This window comes from Hibiscus syriacus, unplaced genomic scaffold (assembly GCF_006381635.1).
Source record: "Hibiscus syriacus cultivar Baekdansim isolate YM2019G1 unplaced genomic scaffold, ASM638163v2 tig00001818_pilon, whole genome shotgun sequence".
In the NCBI taxonomy this organism is placed as follows: domain Eukaryota; kingdom Viridiplantae; phylum Streptophyta; class Magnoliopsida; order Malvales; family Malvaceae; genus Hibiscus; species Hibiscus syriacus.
This window is the reverse complement of record NW_024061892.1, coordinates 426854-451807: the sequence shown is the minus strand read 5'-3', so window position 1 is coordinate 451807 and position 24954 is coordinate 426854. Positions and strand designations below refer to the sequence as shown.

The window sequence follows — 24954 nt, the reverse complement described above, 5'->3', positions numbered from 1 at the left end:
TTGATACTTAGGGAAAAAAAAAGGTAAGCGGGTATTACACATCTATCTCGTCCACACCCCCTATAACTAGCTAGTAAACATTTTTTATAAAGAAAACTTTAAATTTGATGTATCAATACTTTCTACATTTTTTTAAATGTGTTTCAGCCATTAGTTTTTGTTTCTTCTCAATATATCTCATTAAAAAAGAAAAGAAAAACTGGATTTGCTAAAGAATCAATCCAACAAATCAAAAGAAAACATGAAATCGTCACTGCATAAACGATGAAAGAGCTTCCATGATCTTGCAAAACACAGCTGTTTCAAGCATTTACAACAGCAACATAGTTCAAAAAGCCAGTAATTCCTTCAACATACCTTCCAATTCAAAGCTCATTTCATAATCTTTTATGGCAAAAGTTTTCCTGCTTACTTTAACAAATGGGCCAAATCTGGATCATCCAAGTCTACATCTAACCCACCATTCAAACGCATGTACTCAATGTAGTGATCTGGGGGTTTTACTGCACTGGGGTTTCTCGGAGTAAAACCGTGAATCCTCTCTATGTCCCGAGCAAGCCATTGAGCATAAGCTTGGTCCAATGGTGGTACAATTTTCAAGATGATCTCTTCTCGTCGTTCTTGCTTCGCAGGCTTGTTTCCCATGATAAAATAACCTGGCCAGATTCAAACAGAAATCAGCCAGAACGAACTCGAAAGTAAATTAATATCGAACAGTAAATGAATGCATGTCTTCATATCTACAGCTCTACAGTGATACTAGAATAACGAGGCATCTTTACAGCTGAATGAATGACCGAAACTTGGGGGAGAAACAAGACAAAGCAAATCAAGGAATTATAAAGATCAAAGGCGATACATTAATATGGTAATTTTATATATTTGAAATCATAAATTAGTACTCAGACCACAGAAGAACCGGTTGATTATAACAAAAGCATGCTGGACATATCATTAACCTCGATAGGGAGTAAAATTTTTAAATCCTTTGATACTGAAGTTCAAAGTGAAGATATCAATCGACATTCATGGAATTTGAAAGCAATTCAACTAACTACACAGATTTGGACATAACTCTTCTCTCCTATCATTCATGCAAAGAAACCATGTTGCCACAATTCCTTCTGTTGCATTAAAACAACAGAAGTAGAAGTCTTTTTAACACACAATCGGTAGAGTTTTTATACTCGAAAAATACCCTACAGGGTTACGAGCGACACTGTTGACCTATTCATAGATTTTAATAACTAATTCCGAACTAACTTGGTTATAATAACTTCCTTAAGGATCCTTTAATGCCATTTCCCCATTCTAATAAGCCCATATAACTAGACTAGAACACATCAGAACTGATCAAAAAGCATTCAATTGCAGCCCTCCTTTACAAGAAATGTCGAACATAAAAGCTTATGCTCTTACTTGATGACATATTGCACCTATCCGGCAAATCAGTCACCAAAAAGTTCCCAGTGTTTGCAATAAGGAAAGGCATGTAAGTTCAGTTGCAAAAGTAGAAGTTTACTTCCCAAACTAACTCTGAAGATCCGAAGATAGAATTGTGCCGGTGACTGCATCGGAATTCTACACTCTTAATTTGGAACAGATTAAACAATACCTAAAGATAGGAAATGTAAACATAGCTAGCAAAATATAGATGATAGAATCTGGCATATTACCCTATAGGCCAAATACATATGTTCCTCGAACAAGAGCTAGCTTCGGATACGGGTGAATAATGGCTATGCATCCAACATTAGTATGTTGAAAGTTAATATGTCAAACGCGTGTTAGGTCATAAATGTTTTAGTGAAGATTGATGAATCCAAGTAACATAGCCAATACAATCTTTTGTTGTTTAAACTGGGTGAACAACTAAGAAGTGATGGAACGAGGAAGGGCGGCTGGGGGCGGTTACCCCGAGAAATTTCAAATTTCTATATATTTTAGATATTTTCTGTGCATTTTCTATAGGTAATCTATTTTCACCCTTAAAGTTTTATAAGTTTACCCTAACATAAAATCTTGTGTCAATGCAATTAAGAACATGCATGGATTCATCTTCATCATTAAAATTCCAAAAAATATCAACACCGTGCTCGGAAGAATACAATGCCCATAACTTTTCTTCCAGATTCTAGTGAAATCTCTCTCAATTACAAATGATTCTCTAATTCCAAATGAAAATAACATCAAAAGTAAAAGGATCAAAGAACAAAAATTTTGGACTGTTCTCAATGAACACAACAATAAATCGATTACAGTAAAGGAGATGAAATGAAATGTTGACTTTTGATCATTCGAGGAGATAAGATGACTTACCGATGGAGTTCCAATAATCTCAGTGGCAACCAGCAGAGGAATGAGATAAGGCGTGAGATGAGGAGATCCGCTGGCTCGCGACATCGATGTGCATAAATGAAAAAGAAAATCCTTTCGAAACGGCATCGTTTTATCGCACCAAGGAATATTTAATAACTAAAAATATTCGATTCATCCTATATCTTTGATTTAGAATTTTTCAATTAAAAAATATTAAGTAGGTGAAGATTTATTTTATCATTTATTGGTTCATATATTTCATATTTTAATTTTATTATATTAATTATTAAAGGACCTAAATAAAATATGGTTTAGAAATATAAAAATATTAAGTGGGTCTAATAAATGGGTTTAAAAATCTAATGAAAAAAGAGTTTTAAATCTAAATTTGACCCAACTTAAAACATTAAAAAAATTAAGAGGTTTAAATCAATATTTTCCAAAAGTTTGAAGGGTTCAATTTGTATATTTCTTCCAAAAGATAATGCCTAACTAAAAAATTTTGAAATTTTGAGAGGCTTAATGACAATTTTTAAAAATTATGGGAGGAGGCTTAATCAAAAACATTAAAAAATTATAAAGTTTAATATGATTTTTTAAAAAAATAAAAATGCCAAATTAAAATTTTGAAAAGATTTAAGTGTTTAAATTATAACTTTTTAAATTTTCGAAGCCACAACCCCACTAGTTCCTCTTGTGTTCCACCACTTACTCTAACTTCTCTAGTTTAGTGGTAAGTATATATCGACTCAACTCGAAAAATCAAAATTTTTTAACTCGACTCAACTTGAGAAAATTCGACAAGAATTAACTTCAAGCTGTAAAGTAATGAACTCGACTCGACTAAAAAAAATTCAAGTTCAAATCGAGTAGTAAAATACAACTCAAATAACTCAAATTTTTTAGTAATTAGTAGATTGATTTTTAAGTTTGGTATATCACATATGAAAAAATGTATATGTATTGTATATGGTTATAAATAATCATTTAGATTGGAATCAAACAATATCATAATATTATAAATATTTATAATTAAATTTAAATAAAAACTCAAAAATTCTACTCGATTCGACTCAAAATTTATAAACTCGACTCGACTCAAAAAAAATTTAAGTCAATTTCGAGTTATAAAATAAAACACATCAACTTGAATAACTCAAAAATTTTTAACTCGACTCAACTCTATCTAACACTCACCCTTATCCACCTGATTTAGAGTTTGGACTATGGCATTCGTACTTTCACCCTATGAGGGTGTTTGGTAACCAACTTCTTGAAGGGGTTTTAGCTTATTTGAGCATTAATAGGTTAATGATAGTCAAACCTTCTATTTTAGTATTTGGTAAACACCTTTTTAAAAGAGCTTATTATGTAAAACAAGTTGAAAATAAAAACGTTGGAAAATCCAACGGTTTGGGAGAACTGATTGTAAAATAAGATGTTAAATGATACATTTGACCTTATTATTTTCATAATTGCATATTTTTCATAAAACTTAATCTAATCAAATAGTCTCCATGCTAATATATTTTAGTGAATTTTTATTTTATTATTCTATTTTTTAGTTGTAGGTTCTCAAATATATTTTAGTTAATAAAATATAGGAAAACATGAAAGTAAAAAATGTAGTATTGATATTTTATACAAGGTTAACAATATGTATTAATCTCATAAAGTTAATATTTGTAAATATTAAATTTAAAAAATATATTCACTAATTTTCTTAAGGAATTTTTAATTTCTTGTCAAAAGTATTTTATCAGAATAATTTCACCCCAATAAAGACTAAAATATTATAAAACATATATGTACTTAATAAATAAATGTATCATACCCTTATTTGTCATTTTACTCATATCATCTATCAACTAAATTTTACCAAACACTTCTATACAAACAATTAATCAAATCAGTTTTTCAAATAAGCTAATTAAATCAGTTGGTCAAACTAGCTATTAAAGTCAGCTACCAACTATCAACTATCAGTTTTTTGCCAAACACCTCCACAGTTACAGGTGCTACTGAGCATGTGCCCTATCCACTACCAAATTAGTAAATATTACTTTCTCCGCACTATTACTTTTTCTTATATTTACTAAACATATAATTTTAAGAGATAGATTTAATGGTATGTCAAATTATATAAATTTGTTAAATTTTTAATTGTTATTCCATTGATTTTTTTTCCTATTTTGGATATTTTAATTGAATTTGAATATACAACATGCATTCATATATAATTTTATGTTTTGTTTTGTTTATATTTGTCACTGGTCTTTTAATAGTTTAATTTCCTACTATATTCATTTGTCGTAGCAATTAATTTGTTTGTATTTATCTATTGTTCAATTTTTATAATGAGTTTTTCATCTTTTTATTGTATAATCTTTGCATGATCTTAATTCTTGAGTGATTAGCTTTTATTTTAATAATTATAAAAAATATTCTAATTATGTATTTAATTTACGATTCTAATTATAAATCTCCATTGTAGTTTTAAATATTTCTTTCTTTCATAATGAAATTAACTATCTTTATTTCTAAAAAAATCATACACACTTGTAATTATCTATGAAATAATTTTTAAAATAAATAATTTAATATAAAATAGTTTTCATCCATATCATAAAACGATCTAATTAACTTGCAAATTGGAGATCCTAAGGAGTTTTATGATAAGAATGACCCAGACTGTTACTGTGAGCTAAGAAGCAGTGCACTTTAGGTAGTGGAAGAGCCCCGTTTGGCATAACATACATGCTACAGTACTTCTGATCATATTTTTGGTCATCTCTGTCCTATTTGGTATCAGAGCCAGACTCATAAATTTATTTATTCATTTATAAAGATTTTTAGGAAGGAAAAACCCTATATCCATGGAAAAATTAATTTCAAATCCCTCTTCTTCTAAATCTCTTGTTATTATGAGAGATTTTCCTTTAAAAATTCATGTTTATAAAAAGATTTCATCTCTTTATGAAGTAAATTACTATGAGGACGAAAAGGTTCAACCTACTGAACTTCCTCTTGTAAATCCATATTTCACTTATAAAAAACCATCATTTTCTCCCATTAAAAGCATCAAATCCCTTATCCATACCTCATCCAAGAGAGTAAAAGAATATGTTCAGTCTTCCCGTTTTGATAAACACTTTATTACGGGATCAAAAATAGAACAATTTGTCACTTCAGAAATTCCCCCTGATTTCCCAGGGAAATTGATAGAGGTTGGATATTCCCATATCCACTTTGGAGCAATACGATTGGCCCTTAACTATCATGGCACAGAAGGCAAATCAGTTGTTGCCAGAATTACTCTACTTGATACTAGATACATGAAGTACAAAAATGCTTGTATTGGTACTGTTGAGGCTACAATGAATAATGGCCTAGTAATAGTTACTCTGTTCCCAAACTTTACTATGGCCCTTGCAGATCTAAACCTGGTGAATGCCTTGAAGGTCCATATCCATATAGTTGGAGCACCACAAGTTGATTCCTCCATTAGTGCAACTTTACACTACCAGATAGTCTACAGAAATCAGGATCATGCTTTTAAGCTCAATAGAAGTAGAACTGGAGACTCGCTGCTCATTTTAGTCAATACACATGAACAATTGCATTGTGTTCATATTCCTCGACAAATTTCAATAAAGGAATTGATCCAACTGTTAAAAAAAAATAGGTAACAAACTATGAGCAGATCCATGAAAAAAACAACTAGTCAATTCTACCAACAACCAGATTATCACTAAAAGAGATAGAACAACTGAAATCAGATTTGATCATTGTCATCTAAAGACTTCACCAACACCATCAATTTTCCCTACTCAATTGATGATGTTACCCCTTGGAGATCATAGGGAGTCTCATGATAAGAAGGACCCAGACTGTTATTGTGAGCTATGCAAACCTAGTTTTGAAAGCTCCTACATAGAAAATTTGATGCATCAGGGAAACTAATTTACTTGAAAATAGATCTAGTTACTGGCCATAGCTCGTAGGATCTTGACTGTTCATGCAAACTATGTGCTGAAGATAATCTCCATTCATGGCTTGATGGAATCTCTCACATAGCCTATTACCCGCACAAGGCAGGAACCAAAAGAAGAAGTCCTCACATTCCAACCTCTATAAAAGATACATGTAAGGAGACCTACTATTGGACCACTTCGAGAAAACAATGGAAATTCCAATTTCTTGTTGACTATTCACACAAGACTCCTACACCAACCTAGAATATTCTCATATCTGCTCCACCAAAACCAAAATCTCCACCACCACCACCTTCAACAAATCCATAAACCTTAATCTAACCTTGTTAAAAAAAGATCCAAAAATGGATACAAAAGAATCTTGAAACCCAAGTTAAAACTCTTGAGCCTCAAATTGAAAATGAGTATAGACATGCTCCTAAAATCCCTAGTCAGCTTTCTGGAGAAAAGATAAGTGCAGCAGAAGCAACACTCAATTGGCAAACTAAAAATGCTCTTGCTCAAAATACTACCTTGAAAAAGATTGATTCCAAAATTAGACAAATGGATGTCAAACTTACTCAGGTAGAATCAAAGGTGGATAGCAACAAGTTGAACGGCAAACGACCTCTCCAAGAAAAAATCTCTTTTCCCATCTAGAACAGAAGGAAAAGGAAATTCAAAAGCTGAAATAACAAATCAGGATACCAAAAGAAAACAGGGATCAAAATTAAAGAAGAAGATGATATTGAATTTTTTTCTTTATTGATGATGAGCCTACTGATCAATCTCTATTTTCCATCCAAAGCCTTGATATTGAAGACTCTACATCAGAGACAAAATGAACTTCTGAAAATGAAGGAGTCTATATGCTTCAAAGCAAGATCAGTTCCTCAATGGCGTCTATAGTCCCTGTACCACATATCCCAACAATAGTTTATATGGGAAAATATGAAAATCCAATTTGGTGATTGCTTTCATTGATACTGGAGCTGCAGAAACAATCATCAATCCAAAAATACTCCCTCTAGAATGGCAGAAACCCCATACCAGATATTTCAATTCTACAACAGACCAGACCTTTGCAACTCATCTCATCAACAAGACTATTACCATTCAAATTTTCCCAGGATGTTCTATTACGACTACATTCCTCGGATCACAACTTCCTGAAAAATATTTGGTTGTAGGGTTTGACCTATACACCAAGGCAAAGCATTTGATAATTTTACCTAATGGTCTTAACTATAAAAAAATGTTTAAGCCATTTGTAGAAATTTCTAGATTGTATTTTTTGGAGACTAAAGAGAGAATTTCTTGTGCTATAGCATAACTCAAGTCAAAAGCTTATGCAGAATCACATGATGAATTCTTATCTAAGTGTGATAATCCATTATGGAAAAATTCAGAGTTCTTCATCTAGTTACCATTCAAGAAGAATGAAGATATCAATCCAGCCAAAGCCAGTTATTCAGGAATGATTCCTGAATATAAAAAAATTAGAAGAAATAGAATGTAATGAGCTCCTACTACAAGAATTGATTAAACCTTCAGATTCACAGTGGGCGTGTGAAACTTTTTATGTCAACAAAAGATCTGAACAAGCACGAGGAAAGTTGAGACTTGTCATAAATTATCAATCACTTAATCAGTTCCTTCAAGATGATAACTTTCCACTACTCAACAGAAACATAATATTCTCAAGATTGGTCAATGCCTAGATCTTTTCAAAGTTTGACCTTAAAGCTGGATTTTGGAAATTGGGTATAAGCCCAACAGAAAGGCCCAAAACAGGATTTTGCATTCCAAACCATCACTACCAATGGAAGGTCATGCCCTTAGGACTCAAGACAACTCAATTACTATTCCAAAAGGCGATGATCAAAATATTTCAACCCATAATGAAGAGTGTTCTTATTTACATTGATGATATTCTCTTGTACAACCCAGATCAAGACTCCCATCTCAAACTACTAGATCAGTTTAAACAACTGGTTCTACAGTACAAGATCATGTTGTCATAAAAGATGATGAAGATTTGTCAACAGGAGATTGAATTCCTTAGGATGCATATAAAAAATGGACAATATCACCCAGAACCTCACATTGCTCAGGAATTATTAAATTTCCCATAAGAGAATCTAACAAAGAAGCAAGTTTTTCAATTTCTGGGGATAGTAAATTATTTAAGAGATTTTATTCCTCTAAGTATACTAATCCATTGAGGAAAATGCTTTAAAAAGATCATCATTCATGGAAGAAACCTCAGACCAGAGCAATAAAAGTATTGAAAGAGAAACTCCAACATATACCATCATTGCAAATTCCCTCAGATGGAAAAAGAATTTTCCAAACAGATGCAAGTGATAAATACTGGGGAGCAATTATTTTAGAAGAGAAAGACAAGAAGAGATATGTTTGTGAATACAAGAGTGGAATATTTTCAGATGCAGAAATCCATTATCACTCAACCTTCAAGGAGATCCTAGTAGTAACGAAAAGAATCTCCAAGTTTGAATTTCATCTAATAGGACATCACTTCTTGGTAGAAATGGATATGTCCTCTTTTCATCGGATGTTGAAGTTTAAACAAAAGGTCATCCCAAACCCACAACTTCTCAGATGAGCAAAATGGTTTTCAAAGTATTCGTTTGACTGCAAGCACATAAAAGGTAAAACTAATTTTCTTGCAGATTTATTATCCAGACCATCACAGAACCAAGACAAAAAAATAATGATGTACAGAGCTTCATCCTCATCCTCTTTAAAACCACCAAAAAGATCAAAACCCTATCTTCAATCAGAAACAACATTTTCTATCCCTCCGAATCTTAATCCAGAATTCCCTCCTGAAGTCTATAGACTGGTAATTGAAAACAAATTCCATTCAAAAGCCAAAGATATGATGTTTGAATACCAGCTAGATCTTTTTAGATTTTATGGAGGTCTGTTCCTAAAACCTTATGGATTACATCCTGATTATCCTTTTATTCATCCAAACCATTTTGAGTTCACTGAAGTACCAGACGAGTTAAAATGGTTATTATGGTATTTTACCCAAATACACCATATAGCCATCCAATTTGTTTTGGAAGATCTTCAGTATTTTCTTGACAAAGCTATCAGAGGATCGAGTCAACCAGAACTAGGACTGATTCACCCAGAACTCAAAAATCTTTTTGTTATCTTTCAATGGTTTTATCCTTTGAATCAATGGCTAGAAATAGTAAACAAAAAAGCTCAGAAGACTCTAGGAAAGTATATACTGATCATTTTCTACAAGCACATTACTTTCTTCATCATGGAGCATCAAACCAGCTTGGAACACTTCCGACAGCATGGATACACCGTATATACCATGATGATGTCAGAAAACTTGATGACCAGTATAGAGAACTCCAGAGATACTTATGCTAGATAAACAGAAAGATTCCCATTGGAATATGGCCACCACCAAATGTTGATGCACCATGGGACTCATGGCCCTTAGACCCTACACTCTTCACACTTTACTACAAAGCAATCATGGAGGCAACACGTGAATATTGAGAAATTTTACTAGATCTATCAGAATGGTCCCAAGATTATCCTTGGGTCAGTAGTGTTGCTAGAAAAAGTGGTGAGTTTTCAAAGACGACAAACTCATCAAAAGAACAGACATAATAAGATAGAAATGGACCCAGAAGATTGGCATGAGGCTTATCAGCTAGCATGCTACAAGAAAAAGCAGGAAAAAGAGGACCGAATAATTGAGCTAAATATCACTTCTGATGAGTCCATTGACTATAGTGACATATTACTGTAGCCACTTTAATGCTTTTATCTTTTACTTTTCAGAGCACCAGACTTTGTCTGGAATCTTATGTACTGTATGCAAACGTGTAAAATATGTGTGTTTGTTGTGTTCCTTCTCCTTCAGCTTATAAAAGGAGAACTTGTAGATTGTAAGAGGCAGTAGTTAGCCCTTCTAAATAAAATCGTGTGTTTTCTCTAAAATGGCTTTCTAAATTCCCTTTCATATTCTTTCTGAGGCTTTAGAGATGAATGAATAGATCTCCAGTGAGTTTTCCTGGTGTATGCTCTGCAACTTGCAATTTCAAATGGATCATGTTTGCATCAAAAACCATGAAAGCTTAGACCTAGAAACTAAGTATGACAGTGTTGAAAGGGATTATGATTGGTTAATGTAGCTAACATGCAGTACCCTTTGACTAGTACTTCCGATCATATTTCCGGTCATCTCTGTCCTATTAAATTATTGTTCTTAAAAAAGATAAAGAATTACAATTTACAGCTTAGGGTTCTGTCGTCCCAACAGAAAAAGCCGACGACAAGACCTCCGTTACCTTCTCCTCTAGGCTTCCAGGAAGACGACGAAGATGGCGCGGAGAGAGAGATTTCCCACCAAGCTCACAAGAACAAAGCTCTCAAGGATGTAAGATTCACATTGATTTCCTTCACTCCTTTTTCTTTCGAGGCTTTTTTTCTATAAAAAAAAACTTAATTGAGATTTATCTGTTTTATTTTCTTTTTCGAAGGTAGAGGAGCAATATAAGAAAGCTTTAGAGGAAGATCCTTCAGTGTTTGATTATGATGGAGTTTACGACGAGATGAAAGAGAAGGTTGTTTGCCCCGTCTTCACGATGGCGAAGAGCGAAAGGTATATTTTCTCTAATAATTTTAACTCTTTGTTTTGTGGTTTCTAGGATTATTTGCTTGCTATTAGCTTAATTATTCCCCTTTTTCCACCCTCCCAAAAAAATCAAAATAAATAAATCTATATATAAAATGCAGCAGGTATAAATTCACTTAACAATTGCTTAAAACTAAAAAAAAAATTATTCAACAATCACTCAAAACTAACTTGAAATTAATCATCAATTTGACTGGTGATAATGTTAACTGTTTTGAGCTGCCAAAATATATTAATAATTTAATAAAAAAAAGCAGAGCAAAGGAAATGGGAACAGGAGATAGTATACGAGAGGAAGCTTGTGAAAGAGAGAAGTAAAGAGGATCACCTTTATGCAGACAAGGATAAGTTTGTGACAAGTGCCTACAAGAAAAAGCTTGCTGAGCAGGTAAAATGGATGGAGGAGGAACGCCTACGACAACTCCGAGAGGAGAAAGAGGATGTAAGTGTAGCCTTTTATGCAGCTTCTTGTGTTGTTTGTTTTCGACTCCATTGTTTATGGTTTTGGTTTTTATTTTTATCGTATGTTACAACATTTATGATTGAATTAATTGGTACTGATTCCTAGGGTGGTTAGCATGCTGCTGTTGTTCTAAATATGTTGATTTGAGTGTTCTAAATGAGCAAATCACTTTTGTTTTTATCTGCTTGGACGGGAAAATTTGAAGCATTGCTTGAAGGTGAATTATATATTGAAAAGAACTGTTGCAGGAGGTATAGGTTCTGTGCCATAAAGCATCATATTCTTAATATTACTCTCTCTGCTAGGACCATTGCATTTAGTTGATCTTTTCATATTTTATCTTTAATTTGTGCGTGCGCGTGTAGAAACATTATGTCTATTCATCATCTGGGATAAACATTTATGAGAACGTAATATTTAAAGAAAAAAATCGCATTCACATGTTATTAGAGTTAGCTAGATACAACAAATGAAGATGGAATACATAATTTACATTTAATTTTTATTTGTTAGTAGTGGAATAAAGACGGTGTTCTTGTTTGTCATTTAATTCCCCAATTCTCTTCTGTCTCATGTCTATATGTGATTAGTTTTCCTTGACTAAGTGATGACCATTTTTCTGTTTTAAAGGTTACCAAGAGGAGTAACCTGAGCGATTTTTACTTCAACCTTGGTAAAAATGTTGCATTTTGGGTCAAATGAATCAGATTCAAGAAAGCATGAATTAGGTAAACCTGAGAAGGAGAAAGAGAGAGATGCATCCAACAGAGTTCAATCGTTGCCTGAATCAACTGCTACGGAGTCTTCTGCTGGGGCTAACCAGACTCGAGATTAAACAGGTTCTCAAGAAGTATTTGAGTCTCGACATTCGAAGCCAATAACCAAAGATATACTTTCAGACACTGCAATGCAAGAAACCACTTAAGAAAAACAACCGTTTGCTGATCAACCAAAAAGCAACCATCGTAAAAGAGGTGAAGATGCAGTTGCAGCAGCTAGAGAACGTTTTCTGGCACGGAAGAGGGCAAAAGAGCAATGATCTGCCACATCTCTTCGAAAGCAGACTTAGGGGTGTTATGATTATTTACGATGTTGCAAATTCTAGACTCAAGTTTTTGGGAAATTACTGTTTGCAGAACCCATGTTGATCATAAACTCACCATGCCAACAGAACCCACTGTTATGATATATACGTTTTAGAAAACAACCATGTATTTGGAAGTTCGCATCTGATATCCATGTCCAAGATATGTTACGGTTAACATAAGTTTTAAGTGAAAATATAGATTTTAGATATAGATTTCTATCTGAATTCTTGTCGGATCCTCAATTTCCTTTTCTTTTGACCCCGTCGCACTACTGTTGAAATTGAAAGTCAATAAGTGTTGCTGTTGCTAGGAGAACCGAATTCAGTGCAATAATAAATTTTTTGTTGAATTTTTAAATGGGTAAATTACACTTTAGTTCCTGCACACTTTAGGGTATTTACAAGATTAGTCTCTAAGCTTCAACTATAAATACCCTTACCCATTTAGCTTCAAAATCATTCCAAAATCCCAAATCATTTCTTTCTCCCAATATTAGAGAGCTTTCTTGTGAGTAATGAGTGTTTTGTAAACACCTGTAAATTTTCTCTCTTAGTAAAAGATCTGCAGCAGTCCGGAGACGTAGACATAATTGGCTGAACTCCGTTATCAATTTTGGGTATTATTTTTCCGCTTTTATTTCGCATTCTCACTAGTCTGGTTATAGGAAAATTACTCTTACTCGTTTTATTTCCCAACAACTGGTAATCAGAGTTTTTAGTTGTGAAATGTATCAATTTTTTTGCGAGGTTACTATTCATTACTATTCACATGAATAGTGAATTTCATGAATAGTAAAATTTTTGTCGGCGTTACGAATTTGTCGACAGAGGTGTTCTAATACAATGTGATTCGCAAGAATTATCAGAAACGATCCAAACGAAGCCAGATTCGAGTGGGAGCAATGGTTGCAGACGAATGGAAAGTGAAAATTGAAAATTTCGATGGTGCGAACTTTGGCTTTTGGAAGATGCAGATTGAAGATTTTATGTACCAGAAAAATCTATATCAACCTCTCTTAGGAAAGCAACCAGAGGGTATGAAGAATGAAGATTGAGCTCTTCTCGACAGACAAGCCCTTGGAGTTATCCGACTAACGTTGTCCTGAAATGTTGCTTTCAACATAGCAAAGGAAAAGACCACAGCGAGTCTTATTGCGGCTCTCTACAATATGTATGAGAAGTCATCAGCCTCAAACAAAGTTCATTTGATGAGACGATTATTCAATTTGTGGATGGCGGAAGGGAAATCATGTTATGATGGAAAAGGAATTAGGGTTGGAAAAAGGGGAAATTGGGAGGAAATTACCTCAGTTAGGGATTTTAAATGAGGAAGGATTAGAAAATGAGAAGGTTGGGGAGCAAATTAACGTTGGGGCTGGAATGGAGAAGGAGCTTGGGTCTGCTGAGGCAAATCACGGGCCTAGGCAATGGTGGACCCGGGGATAATCTGCTAAGATACCCAAATGCTTATAAGCCTGCATGAGTCAACATTAGTCAGTTAATTTGTTAGAATTCTAGTACATGTCAGCTGGTACTTGTAATTATATAAATTATACCTGATTCCATTTGGAATTATATCTGATGAATGAATGAATATCTTTTCTCTTAAATTCTTTTCTATTCTTTTCTTAAACCTAAATTCTTCATCCTAATTTATAATAATTGGTAATCAGAGCCTATTCTTGATCCAACTCAAGCTGGGTAAGCAGAAAACAACATGGTGGAAAATAAACCTCCATAAATTCAAGAAACGAGCAGTGGAGAACCATCCAAGACTGTACCGAAATGGTGGGAAGAACAGAAAACTATTTGGGAAAATTGACTCAACAACTTGGAAGCCAGATCACAAGAAACTAGGGAATGCCTTCAAAGAATCTTGAATCTAATGGCCAAGAGCACTAAAGAAATGGAGCAGACAACTCCCATGAGCAAGCAGTAGAATTTGGATAAAACCCATGACAAAACAGAAGATTTACGAGACTCTCAATTCAATTCTTGTGGTGTTTTTAATCAAATTTTGTTCCCTCGTGATGTGCAACAAAAGATGCTTAAAGAGTCTGATTCGAGTGTTACTAGTTATCCTAAATCAACTCTAGTTCATATGACTTATGAACAACAAATTACTTGGGAAAAAGATATGGATCGACCTTCATTGGGTACTTTTCAACTCATTTTTATCCACCTCAAAATTTATTCACCTGAAGGACAAAGGGAACATGATGTTTCTCACGTGTTTGATAAAATGCATGTAAGAGTAGAAGACGCATTTCAATCGATGTTTAGAGAAATTTATTTCTTAGAGTTTATGAATGTCAATACACATGTTGAGGTCTTTAATCCTTATTTGTTTCGGCTTTTGTTAATGGGAAGAAGTATAATTCCATTTGCTGGGAGTTTGAGTATGACTAAAAGGGAGATTAGTTCATTTTGTAGGCCACAATTTGTTCTGTCAATAGCAAAAAAATGGGTTGTTGTATTTGGATATGAATTCTTCTGGGTCATAGTTACGTGTGGGTCTACAATTCTTATGGGTGTTAAGCTTGTGATTTTGCATGAGGAGAGAGTAAGAAAGTTGTGGGAATTCTTTAGAAAGCTTATGTTTTGCAAAGGTGATGACACTAAGTGATGTGATCCCAATCAGTCCTAACTTTGTTCTTTATCTGATTAAATCATTGAAGTTCACCAAGGCTGATTCAAAGGGAGTTCTACCTTACTTCGTCCTATACCTGCTCATTTATGCAATATATTTTATCATATGTTTGTATTTACCTCTTAGGATATGCTTTTCATATGATATCATTCATTTCATGAATTTGCATTAGTTTTATTAGTTGCATGACATTCATTGCATTTAATAAGTGTGTTGTACATTAAGCATGCATTGCATTCAAAGCATCTAGTTCATTTAGGGAAGTAGTTCATTTAGTAAGCTACTTCATTCATGCATCTAGTTTATTGAATAAAGTTAGTTCATTAATTAAACTAGTTCATTCATAAAACTAGTTCATTCATCAAACTAGTTCATTTAATAAACTAACTCTTAATTGTTTCATGCATATTTTATATTAAAGATTGAATAAAGTTCACCTTTGTGTCTAGGTGCAAGAGAGAAGTTGAACGGTTTCAACAGATGAAAGAACATCAGTCAGAATGCCTTCTAATTCTTGATGTGATACAGATGTTTTTGGGCCCGTAAATCAATTGTAAATTATTCATCTATCTCTTAGCTTTCCAACTCCTTTTGAATCACCTCAATTCGATATCGAGAGCTTGAGATATGATCGATTTACTGAGGACAGTGCAGGCTGGAATTTTCATTACGAGAATTTTGTACAAAGATGATTTTGGATGAGTTTGAGCTAAGGAAGTCCTTTCATCTTCTACAAAGAGACAAGCAATTGAAGGCTTTCTTAATGCTTCTATTCAAAGCAATTCAAGGATTAATTATTTTCATCTTTTCAAGGATGTTCATATTCTTGGAGAGACAATGCATTCAATCCTTCATAATTCACCTATTCAAGTCTTACTTATCATTTCCATTACTTTCATACACATATTTATATATACATATTTCCCTTTTTATAACGTTGTTTGTGCATTTTCAGACTTCAATCAAAGCACTGTGAAATTCTTACTAGAATCACGATCGGGCAACATCGTATATGACTCGGAACACATAACTGAGATCATATCATTTGGTATTATAGTGAGTCGATTCAGTAAGATTGCAATTTCCTCTCTCCCGGGTTAGTGAAAAAAAGTAAATAAAATATAAAAAATTTGTGAAAAAAGAAAAAAAAAATTAAAGAGGGTTGGAGTAATTCTTTTCATCTTTGAAAAAAATAAACAAGAAGGTTTCGTATTCGTTTCATCGTTTCTTTCATTATCTTTACGATTTCATTGCCTATTCTCATATTCGTTCTTTATTGTAGCCAATTCTTTCTTTACTCACATCATTCTTCCAACCAAGCCCCAAATTATTTCAGCCGAAGTCTACAAGACACCTTGTAAACCTCGAGGGAGTTCCACAAGAACTTTAAAGGAAAGCAAGAGCGGTAAAAGGCAAGAGTGTGCATTAAGGGTAAAAGCCATCCCGAGTGAAACACGATATGAGAGACTTTTCCTTGGAGTGTATTGGTGAGGTTTTTTGTTGGTGAGGTATATTTTTCATTTTTTATTACTAATAATGTCTTGTATTTCTAGAGACAATTCTCATATTTCAGAAGGTGGCGACCAAAATGATGGTGGTGCACCAAACTTGCAAATGCAAGCCATGACATGAGAGATAAGGAGTTTGTTTTAAAAGCATATCGACCCAATCTCAAAGAAATTAGATCGAATGATAGAACGACCTTCTTGTTCACAAACACGTCCAACGAATATCAAAACACAACTAAATAGGAGAGATGACACTCGATCCTTTTCTAGTTCTACACCCAATTGTAGCAGAAGATCTTACAATGAGGATCCCAATTTTCTAACAAGAAGCAATGTCAAAAGTTCAACACGTAGTGAGCCAAGGAATTTTGCATCTTTCAATCTAGAAAGTCTAGCTCGTCTTCAAGTGTGTTTTGATAATTTTTTCAAAGAAACACAATTTCATGAACAACTACAAAAAGAAAGTGTTTGCAAAAAAGAAGAAGAAATTAGAGTTGAAAAAGAAATTGAGAGCATTGAAAAGAGAATTGAGAGTGAAAATGAGCACATTGAAAAACAAGAGTGTGGTATTGAAGAGATAGTTCAAAAGAAGCATGAAAGTGAGAGAAAAGAAAGTGAAGAGTTGGAAATTTGTTTTCTACTAACCAATATTTTCTTCCTACTCATCCTCTTGATTTACAAGATATTCCAAGAGTCATACCTTTACAAAATGATGATTCAAGAAACATGTCCATTGAAGTTCCAAAAGGAGTGACACTTGAAGTTTCAGAATCACTTGAAATTATAAGGGACATGTTCATTGACATTCCAAGTTTACTCCATCCATTCAAAGAACCTCATAAAAGGGAAGTTTCAATAAATCTGATTCTTGAGAATGTCAAGGGCAAAATTCGTTCATAAACTTTCTATGTTCATTCATTTTATTAATGATGTTCCATGTTCTAAATTAGATTTATTTTGTAGAACATTGATTCATGAAATTTCTCTTGCTTGTGATGATCGATTCAAGGAGATGAAACTAGCATTATCAATCTATTCAAGGTTCATAATGTGGAAGGGCACAAAGATTAAAGAAGATGGTGTAACCAACCTACTTGAAGGAGTTCAAAGGTCTAGACTCTCCATCCACCCTCATGATGATTCAAAGGAACACAAAGAAGGAGTGCAAAAAACATATACCTATTTGGATAAAAAACATGGAAATGAAGTGCACAAGAAAGCAAAACTTAATTCCAAAGAATGGTGTTTGTGCAAAACAATAATGAAGAAGTTCCCAGCTAAAAGGAAGTCGAGATTGTTTCCTTTTGTAGCAAGCGTCGATTTGGGGACAAATCGCTTTAAAGAGGGAGGGAATGATGTGATCCCAATCAGTCCTAACTTTGTTCTTGATCTAATTAAATCGTTGAAGTTCACCAAGGCTGGTTCTACCTTACTTCGTCCTATACCTACTCATTTATGCACTATATTTTATCATATATTTGTATTTACCTCTTAGGATATGCTTGTCATATGATATCATTCATTTCATGAATTTGCATGAGTTTTATTAGTTGCATGACATTCATTGCATTTAATAAGTGTGTTGTACGTTAAGCATGCATTGCATTCAAAGCATCTAGTTCATTTAGGGAAGTAGTTCATTTATGCATATTTAGTTCATTTAGTAAGCTACTTCATTCAAGCATCTAGTTCATTGAATAAAGTTAGTTCATTAATTAAACTAGTTCATTCATCAAACTAGTTCATTTAATAAACTAACTCTTAATTGTTTCATGCATATTTTCAATTAAAGATTGAATAAAGTTCACCTTTGTGTCTAGGTTGAGAGAAGTTGAACAGTTTCAACAGATGAAAGAACATCAGTCAGAATGTCTTCTAATTATGGATGTGATACAGATGTTTTTGGACCCATAAATCAATTGTAAATTATTCATATATCTCTTAGCTTTCCAACGCCTTTTGAATCACCTCAATTCGATAACGGGAGCTTGAGATATGATCGATTTACTGAGGACAGTGCAGGCTGGAATTTTCATTACGGGAATTTTGTACAAGGATGATTTTGGATGAGTTTGAGCTAAGGAAGTTCTTTCATCTTCTACAAAGAGACAAGCAATTGAAGGCTTTCTTAATGCTTCTATTCAAAGCAATTCAAGGATTAATTATTTTCATCTTTTCAAGGCTGTTCATATTCTTGGAGAGACAATGCATTCAATCCTTCATAATTCACCTATTCAAGTCTTACTTATCATTCTTTGAAGGCTATTCACATGCTACCAAGGAACAAGAAATGAAGGCTGATTTTATTTCATTTAATCATCAAATTAAGTGATAAAATCATCAAGGAATTTGAAGAGACAAGCTGATTTGGACATGTAGGATGTCCACATTCATCCTATGACTTCATTTAACCTCTTTTCTTCCATTTGCAAGCAAAGCAAGGTATCCCAAGAGTCACCCCTCCTTCTTGGACGAAATTAAGGCCATATTCAGCTTTAAATTATCTAGATTCTTCACCAAAATGATCTAGAATATTCATACAACTTTGAACATAAGAAGATAAAGCATTCAAGTGCATTTTATTGCTAAATTGATGAAAATGTTATCATCTTTTGAGTCTTTTCATATGCTTCTTAGAAATACTATAAATAGGCACCTTTGGGATCATTTGTAGACACACAATTTGATTTATGAAAATACTTTGAAAGATTTCTTTCATTTTAGTTCTTGGATTAGAACTCTATCGGTTTCTTGTCGGTCTTGAATCCTTCATCCATTTCATTTTGTTATAGCGTTGGTTTCTAGCTCTACTATAACTAGTGGGTCACGTTCCACCTTCTATCACTTCGATTCCATCTTTATTATATTGTTGGTTCCTAGCTCATATATAGTTAGAGGGTCACAATTCATCCTTTGAATTACTATCATTCTCCACGCCAACCACAAACATCCTTCACCATTTTTGTTACATTCATTCAACCACTATCAACACCACACTTCTTTCATTTATAATTCACTTCAAGTGCATTCTATCATTTCCATTACTTTCATACACATATTTATATATACAGATTTCCCTTTTTATAACGTTGTTTGTGCATTTTCAGTCTTCAATCAAAGCACTGTGAAATTTTTACTAGAATCACGATCGGGCAACATCGTATATGACTAGGAACACATAACCGAGATCATATCACTAAGGCAGTTCAGAAAATTGTTATCTCTATCGGGTATATGTGTATGAAACAAATTTCTTCTTCCATGCCTACTTTCCAGCCTACAACAAACCAAAATGCAGTAGCTCCTCAGCTACATTCTGCAAATTCCGAGACAGTTACCAACTTCAACTTTAGGGATTCATTCTCCGCCAATGCTTACTCTGCACCTGGTATATCCACCGTACCCCCTCCATTAACAAATTCCCAGTTTTTGCCTCAGGAATTGTCAACTCCAAATTAGGAAAATAATTCACTGGCGGATATTTTCCCACTTTTTGGACATGCACAGCCGAGTGCTAGCACATATGCCCAATCTGTGCAGCCAAGTGTTAATCTTTATAGCCAACTGCCACAAACCGGTGCTAATCCCTATGGCCAACCCTCACAGCAAAATGTTAATCCATATGCCCAAATCATGCAACCAAATTCGAATAATTCATATGGTAAATTTAACCCGCAAACCATGTCTATGGCCCCTCAGATTCCAGAATCTGCTGCCCAAAGCAGTAATACAAATCCGTTGGCTGATATTGGAGTGGCCTTTGATGCTCTTAATCGGAAAGAAAAGAGGGATTTTCTCTATGCAAATACTGCTGAGACTAAGCTTAATGCCTCATAAACCCTTGCACAGGCATTGCAAGAAAAGGTGAAGGCTCTCCGGGAGTTGGCACAATTCAAGCGGAGATATCAGTTATTGCAAGCGAAAATTGGTAATGAGATATTAGAAGGGTTTGATCCTTGGGGACAAGGATCATTTTAAGGGAAGGGGAATGTCATAACTATATGGGAAGTCAACAAAGAAAGCAGCAGGAATCATTTACTTAAACAATTGACACAGAGGTATAAAGACAGAGGACAAAATTTACCTGATGTTTCAGTCGTATCGCCAAACATCTCTCACTTTAAGGAAAAATTTGAAGCTTGCTGTGAGGTACTTCGATCCCTATAAAATACAACAACGAATTGGGTCAGTTGCGTACAAGTTACAATTATCATCGCATTCGAAAATACATCATGTTTTTCATGTCAGTTTAGTCAAACGAAAAATTGGGAAAGGGCGAGTACCTTCAATTGATCCTCCAGAGATCACGAATGATGGCTAGTTAAAAGTTTACCCAACTATTATGTTGAATAAACGGATGGTTAAACGCCAAAACTAGGTAGTAACTCAACTGTTGATTCAATGGACGAATATGGGACCAACAGAGGCGATGTGGGAAGATTATTCGGTGCTGAAGACTCAGTTTCTATATTTCGATCCTTGGGGACAAGGATCATCTGGTGGAGGGGTATTGTTATGATAGAAGAGGAATTAGGGTTGGAAAAAGGGGAAATTGGGAGGAAATTACCTCAGATAGGGATTTTGAACGAGGAAGGATTAGAAAATGAGAAGGCTGGGGAGCAAATTAACGTTGGGGCTGGAATAGAGAAGGATCTTGGGTCTGCTGAGGCAAAATATGGGCCTGGGTAATGGTGGGCCTCGGGGATAATCTCTTAAGATACCCTAAAGCTTATAAGCCTGCATGAATCAGCATTAGTCAGTTAATTTTTTAGAATTCTAGTACATGCCAGCTGGTACTTGTAATTATATAAACTGTACCTGATTCTATTTGGAATTATCTCTGATGAATGAATGAATATCTTTTCTCTTCTTTTCTATTCTTTTCTTAAACCCAAATTCTTCATCCTAATTCATAACACATCAGTGGCTCAACACCTAAATGAACTCAACACAATTACAACCCAGTTGAGTTCCGTGGAAATTGAATTCGATGATGAAGTTTGAGCTTTAATTCTCTTATCATCTCTACCAGACAGTTGTAATGCTACTATTACAGTAGTTAACAGCTCGTCGGGAAATAGTAAATTAAAATTCGATGATATTCGGGATCTGGTATTGAGCGAAGAAATTCGATGGAGAGAATCAGGTGAAACATTAACCTCCTCAGCCTTGTACACGGAGTTTAAAGGGAGAACTTCAAAAATAAATGCAAATCGTAGCAGATCCAAATCCAGAAGGGGAAAATCAAGAACGAGAAAGAAAGATTATAACTGTTATAATTGTGGCAAGAATGGTCACTTTAAAAGAGATTGCCGAGCAGCAAAGAAAGATACCAGCGCACAGGAATCTGCCAACATGACAGAGGAGACAGGTGATGCCATGATTCTAAGCTTCAACAGTCCGATTGAATCATGAATCTTGGATTCAGGGGCATCTTTCCACTTCACCCCATGCCAAGAAATCATAGAGAACTATATTAGTGGTGATTTTGGAAAGGTTCATCTAGCTGATGATGAAACCTTGAAGATCGTCGGAAAAGGAGACATCCGATTAAAGTTGCCAAACCAAACCACATGGAAGTTGAAAGGAGTGAGACATATTCCTGGCCTCAAAAGAAATTTGATTTCTGTAGGACAGCTTGATGGAGAAGGATATAGTACAACCTTTTCAGGATGTGAATGGAAGATTACCAAAGGAGCACTCTTAATTGCTCGTGGTAAGAAGTCTGGTACTCTCTATGTAACCTCAAATTTAAAGAATATTATTGTAGTAGCAGATGCTAATGAAAAATCAAACCTATGGCACCAAAGTTTTGACCATATGAGCGAGAAAGGGATGAAGACACTTTTGTCAAAAGGGAAGTTGTCGGATCTAAAGAATGTAGATGTCGGACTATGTGAAGATTGCATCTTTGGCAAACAAAAGAAAGTCAGTTTTGCAAAGATTGGCAAGACACCTAAGGAAAAAAAGTTAGAGTTGGTTCATACTGATGTATGGGGACCATCTCCAGTTTCATCTCTTGCAGGCTCATTATATTATGTCACATTCATCGATGATTCAACAAGAAAGGTGTAGGCTTATTTCCTGAAGAATAAATCAGAAGTCTTTGATACCTTCAGAAAATGGAAGGCCATGGTGGAAAATGAGACTGGTTTAAAAATCAAGCGATTGAGGTCTGACATTGGAGGAGAGTACAGAAACAGTAGATTCAGAGATTTCTGCGCAAATAATGAGATCAATATGGAGACAACAATTCCTATGACACCGCAGTAGAATGGTATAGCAGAGCGCATGAACATAACTCTGAATGAACGTGCCAGAAGCATGAGGATACATGTCGGATTGCCCAAATTTATATGAGCTGAAGCTATCAACATTGCAACTTACCTGATCAACCTTGGGCTCTCAGTTCCTTTGGATGACATAATACCAGAGGAAGTTTGGAGCAAGAAAGAAAAAAAACATTTCACACTTAAGAGTGTTTGGTTGTATTTCTTATGTACACATAGACTCTGCTGAAACAAGTAAACTTGATGCTAAGTCCAACAAATGTGCATTTGTTGTTTATGGCGGTGATGAGTTCGGTTACCAGTTTTGGGACTATGAAAATCGGAAGATCATCAGAAGCAGAGATGTCATTTTCAATGAGAATATGATGTACAAAGACAAGGCAACCATAGAATCAAGTAGCTCCAATACCAAAGCTGAAACAAAGGAATTTGCTGAGTTTGAGGAGATTTCTGGAAATGATATTCAGATCAATCCTGAAGCAGTTCAAGAAGAACCACGCACACCAGAAGTGAGACACTCCTCCAAAATTCCTAAACCAACCCAGCGTTATTCGCCTTCTTTGCACTACTTGTTGCTGACTGAGAATGGTGAACCAGAGTGCTATGATGAAGCAATGCAGGTGGAGGATTCAGTCAAGTGGGAGTCTTCCATGAAAGATGAGATGGACTCGCTTATGTCAAATCAGACATGGGAATTAGCTGAATTACCACCAGGCAAGAAAACGCTCCACAACAAGTGGATTTACAGGATCAAAGAAGATCACGATGAGAGAAAATGCTACAAAGCGAGATTGGTTGTCAAAGGCTTTCAACAAAAAGAAGGTATTGACTACAATGAAATTTTCTCTCCAGTCGTAAAACTGTCTACAATCAGACTGGTGTTGAAAATTGTAGCTGTAGAAAATTTACATCTTGAGCAGTTAGATGTAAAAACAGCTTTCCTTCATGGTTATTTGGAGGAAGAAATCTATATGAGGCAGTCAGAAGGCTTAATAAAGGCAGAAGAGAAAAACATGGTATGTAGGTTGAAGAAGAGCTTGTATGGTTTAAAACAAGCTTCTAGACAATGGTACAAGAAGTTCGATAGTTTCATGGATAGCAATGGTTTTACCAGATGCCAAGCAGATCATTGTTCCTATATCAAGAAGTTCGACAACAACTTCATTATTTTATTGTTGTATGTTGATGACATGCTTGTTGTAGGTTCAGACATGCAAGAGATTATAAACTTGAAGCAACAATTGTCGAAGCAGTTTGCAATGAAAGATCTGAGCGCTGCAAAGTAGATTCTTGGGATGAGGATTAAGAGAGACACAAAGTCGGGGACTTTGATGTTATCATAGGCTGAGTACATCAAAAAAAAACTCTCCAGGTTCAACATGCAAGATGCTAAACCAGTAAGTACACCTTTAGGTGTTCATTTTAGACTCTCCAAAGAACAATCACCAAAGACGGAGGAAGAACGTGCACACATGGTGAAGGTGTCGTATGCCTCAGCAATTGGAAGTCTAATGTATGCCTGGTTTGTACTAGACCAGATATTGCTCATGCAGTGGGAGTTGTTAGTAGGTACATGAATAATCCAGGCAAGGTACATTGGGAAGCAGTCAAATGGATCCTCAGATATCTATGGGGTACTACAAACAAAGCACTTTGTTTCAAAGGCGGAAACGTTGACATCAGAATGAGCACTACAGGGTATGTCTATACTCTAGGAGGTACTGCAGTGAGTTGGGTTTCTGAACTACAGAAGATAGTTGCTCTCTCCATAACTGAAGCCAGCAAGGAGATGGTTTGGCTCCAAAGTTTCTTGGAAGAGTTAGGCAAGAAACAACAAAACAATGTCTTGTATTGCGATAGTCAAAGTGATATCCATCTAGAGAAAAATCCATCTTTTCATTCCAGGACGAAGCACAAACAATTACGGTATCATTTTATCCGATCTCTTCTAGAATATGGGATTTTGAAAC

At 34.7% G+C, this 24954-nt stretch overlaps 1 protein-coding gene and 1 pseudogene across 4 annotated transcripts; one reads left to right on the top strand and one right to left on the bottom strand.

Annotated features, from left to right (window-relative positions):
- Window positions 1–229: 229 nt before the first annotated feature.
- LOC120134898 lies at window positions 230–18538 on the bottom strand. 4 transcript variants are annotated; one of them, XM_039151280.1, is made up of 3 exons: window positions 1523–1666; window positions 402–656; window positions 230–364 (listed from the first exon to the last, which is right to left on the bottom strand). In XM_039151280.1, the coding sequence occupies exons 1-2, from the start codon at window positions 1572–1574 to the stop codon at window positions 409–411; spliced, it is 300 nt and encodes a 99-aa protein (XP_039007211.1). In that variant the 5' UTR covers window positions 1575–1666; the 3' UTR covers window positions 230–364; window positions 402–408. The 4 variants fall into 4 exon arrangements, with proteins under 4 accessions (XP_039007211.1, XP_039007217.1, XP_039007222.1 ...); XM_039151286.1 differs by lacking the exon at window positions 1523–1666 and adding exons at window positions 9505–9510; window positions 18532–18538 and having other exon boundaries at window positions 285–664; XM_039151291.1 differs by lacking the exon at window positions 1523–1666 and adding an exon at window positions 2320–2391 and having other exon boundaries at window positions 285–656.
- The window catches only part of LOC120134425, a 28199-nt pseudogene continuing 8440 nt past the window's right edge, over window positions 5196–24954 (top strand).